Source organism: Carlito syrichta, unplaced genomic scaffold (genome assembly GCF_000164805.1).
Source record: "Carlito syrichta isolate Samal-C Ts95f unplaced genomic scaffold, Tarsius_syrichta-2.0.1 Scaffold153721, whole genome shotgun sequence".
Classification (NCBI taxonomy): domain Eukaryota; kingdom Metazoa; phylum Chordata; class Mammalia; order Primates; family Tarsiidae; genus Carlito; species Carlito syrichta.
This window is the reverse complement of record NW_007097817.1, coordinates 6483-9051: the sequence shown is the minus strand read 5'-3', so window position 1 is coordinate 9051 and position 2569 is coordinate 6483. Positions and strand designations below refer to the sequence as shown.

Here is a 2569-nt window from a genome sequence, read left to right as displayed (position 1 = left end):
GGTCTCACTCTGTTGCCCAGGCTGGAGTGCAGTGGCACAATCATGGCTCACCGCAGCCTCTACCTCCTGAGATCAAATGATTCTCCTCTTCAGCCTCCTGAGTAGCTGGGACTACAGGCACGTGCCACCACACTTGGCTAATTTTTTGATGCTTTGTAGAGACGAGGACTTGCTATGTTGCCCAGGCTGGTCTCAAACTCCTGGGCTCAAGCTGTCCTCCCACCTCAGTCTCCCAAAATGCTGGGAATACGGGTGTGATCCACTGCACCCAGCTAGTGTCATTTTGAACCCCAAATGGGGATGTTCTGAGCAGATGCCGGCCACATGCAGAATATTGGAAATTGGGTTGCCCTGGAAGGACAGCAATCTAGAATGACCGGCACTCGGGTTTTAAAGTGTCCTCTTTGAGCCCTTGTTAAGGGTTCCCCGCCACTCTGCTGGGCTCTCCTTGGGGCCAGGGAAGGCTGAGTGGTCAGAAGTCACGGTGGGGAGGGCCTCCTGAGGTCCGTGTTGATGTCAGCCTGCTCTGAGGGACTCCTTTGGTGGCCTCATGGCTGAGCCTTGATTGGCTGATGGAACAATGCCCAAGGCTGGGGAGGCGGGGAAGCGTTGTTCCAGGTAGAGGGAACAGCATGAGCAAAGTCTCCACGACAGGGAACGCAGGACCAGTTAGTCCAACTGCCAACAGCCTGGTGTGGCTGGGACATCAAGCAGAGGAGCATGACCAGAGGACAGGGGGCAGGTGGGAGGCCAGGGCAGAGGGAGGGTCACAGGCACCAGGTGGAGGGGCTCCAGGGGCGCTGGGGAGTCCTGAGAGGGCCGGGAGCAGCAGAGGGGCAGGTCAGCTCTGGACAGAGAGACCTCTGGGGCCGTGTGGGTACGGACAGGAGGGAGAGACGAGGCAGGGAGGTCGAGGAGGAGGCTGGAAATGGGGTCCGGGAGAGCAAGGATGACGCTGGGGCCTGAGCTGTGGGGCAGAGAGGTGGACATGGGGCAGGGAGAGAGGCAGGGGAGGGAGGGACAGAGCTCGGTGCCGGTGGTGGAGGGGGAGACATTGCTGGGGCGCCCACAGCCCTGGTCCTCTGCCAGCATCCACATTGGCTGCAGCTCTGCGTCCACCCGTCTCCCCACGGGGGCCCCTGGCGGCCTCGGGACGTGGGCTGAGCCCTCGCCCCCTCACTCGCCTCCCTCTTCTCTCTCCTGTGCCTCCCTTGGAAAGACCTGCCTGGAGCCCTCCTGCCCAGGTTGGGCCAGGGGCTCCCCGCCCACCTCCTGCTCGCTTCAGTCCTCCCCCACAGGACAGTCCTGCCCCTCCGGACCTCAGCCGCCGGGCTCAGCACGGGGCTCGCAGAAGGCCGCAGAGAGCCGCGTCCTCACCTCGGACGTCCAGCTTGCACTCGGCCAGAGCCTCGCCCAGCTCGTTGACGGCCCGGCAGGTGTAGGTGCCGGCGTCGAAGGGCGAGAGCCGACGGATGTTGAGCGTCAGGACGCCCTGGTAGTTGGTCATCAGGAACTTGGGGTCTTCGCGAATCTCCATCTTGTTTTTCATCCAGGACACCTTTGGCTGTGGGGAAGCAGGAGGGACTTCAGCTGGAAAAGTGTTCCCCAAACCACGGGAACACAGGGCTCGGGAGGCAGATTTGGACTCTAGGCCGTGCGGCCTCCTTGCTGGATATCCTTGGGCTAGTTGGTTCTACTCTTTGACCCTCAGTCTCTTCTGTAAAAGCAAATTGATAATCCCTACTTCACAGGGTAGGAATGAAGGCTTCCCATCGCTCTGGGGATAAAGAGCTGATGTGGGGCCAGGTACGGCGGCTCACGTCTATAATCCCAGCACTTTGGGAAGCCGAGGCAAGAGGATTGCCTGAGTCCAGGGGTTCAAGACCAGCCTGGGCAACACAGTGTTTGCCTCGTCTCTACAAAAAGAAAAAGAAAAAAAAAAATATATATATATATATAATTAGCTGGGTGTGGTGGCTCATGCCTGTAATCTCAGCACTTTGAGAGGCTGAGGCAAGAGAATTGCCTGAGCCCAAGAGGTGAGATTGCCGAGGTAAGAGAATTGCCTGAGACCAGCCTGGGCAACATAGACCTCATCTCTACAAAAATAAAAATATAAAATTAGGCTGGGCTTGGTGGCTTAGCCTATAATCCTAGCACTTTGGGAGACCAAGGTGAGTGGATTGCCTGAGCCTGTGGGTTGGAGACCCACCCGGGCAACTTGACGAGTCCTCATCTCTACAATAAAACAAAAATTATCCAGGCGTGGTAGCGTGCACCTGTGGTTCTGGCTACTCGGAAGGCTGAGGCAGGATTGCCTGAGCCCAGGAGGTCGAGGCTGCGGTGGCCGGGAATGTGCCACTGCACTCCAGTATGGGCGACAGAATGAGACTCCAACTAAAAAAAAAAAAATTAGCCAGGCAGGGTGGTGTGTGCCTGTAGTCCCAGCTACTCGGGTGGAGCCTGAGGTGGGAGGATCACTTAAGCCCAGAAAATTGAAGCTGCAGTGAGCCATCCAGCCTGGGGAACAGAGTGAGACTGTCTCCAAAAAAAAAAAAAAAAAAAAAAC

At 57.6% G+C, this 2569-nt stretch overlaps 1 protein-coding gene across 1 annotated transcript in view; it reads right to left on the bottom strand.

Annotated features, from left to right (window-relative positions):
* LOC103252190 (myosin-binding protein C, fast-type-like) overlaps window positions 1-2569 on the bottom strand; it is a 7325-nt gene that overhangs the window by 302 nt on the left and 4454 nt on the right. Inside the window, exon 4 of the mRNA XM_008050811.1 lies at window positions 1378-1564. Coding sequence (XP_008049002.1) covers window positions 1378-1564 — 187 coding nt within the window. The remainder of the gene's footprint in view (window positions 1-1377; window positions 1565-2569) is intronic.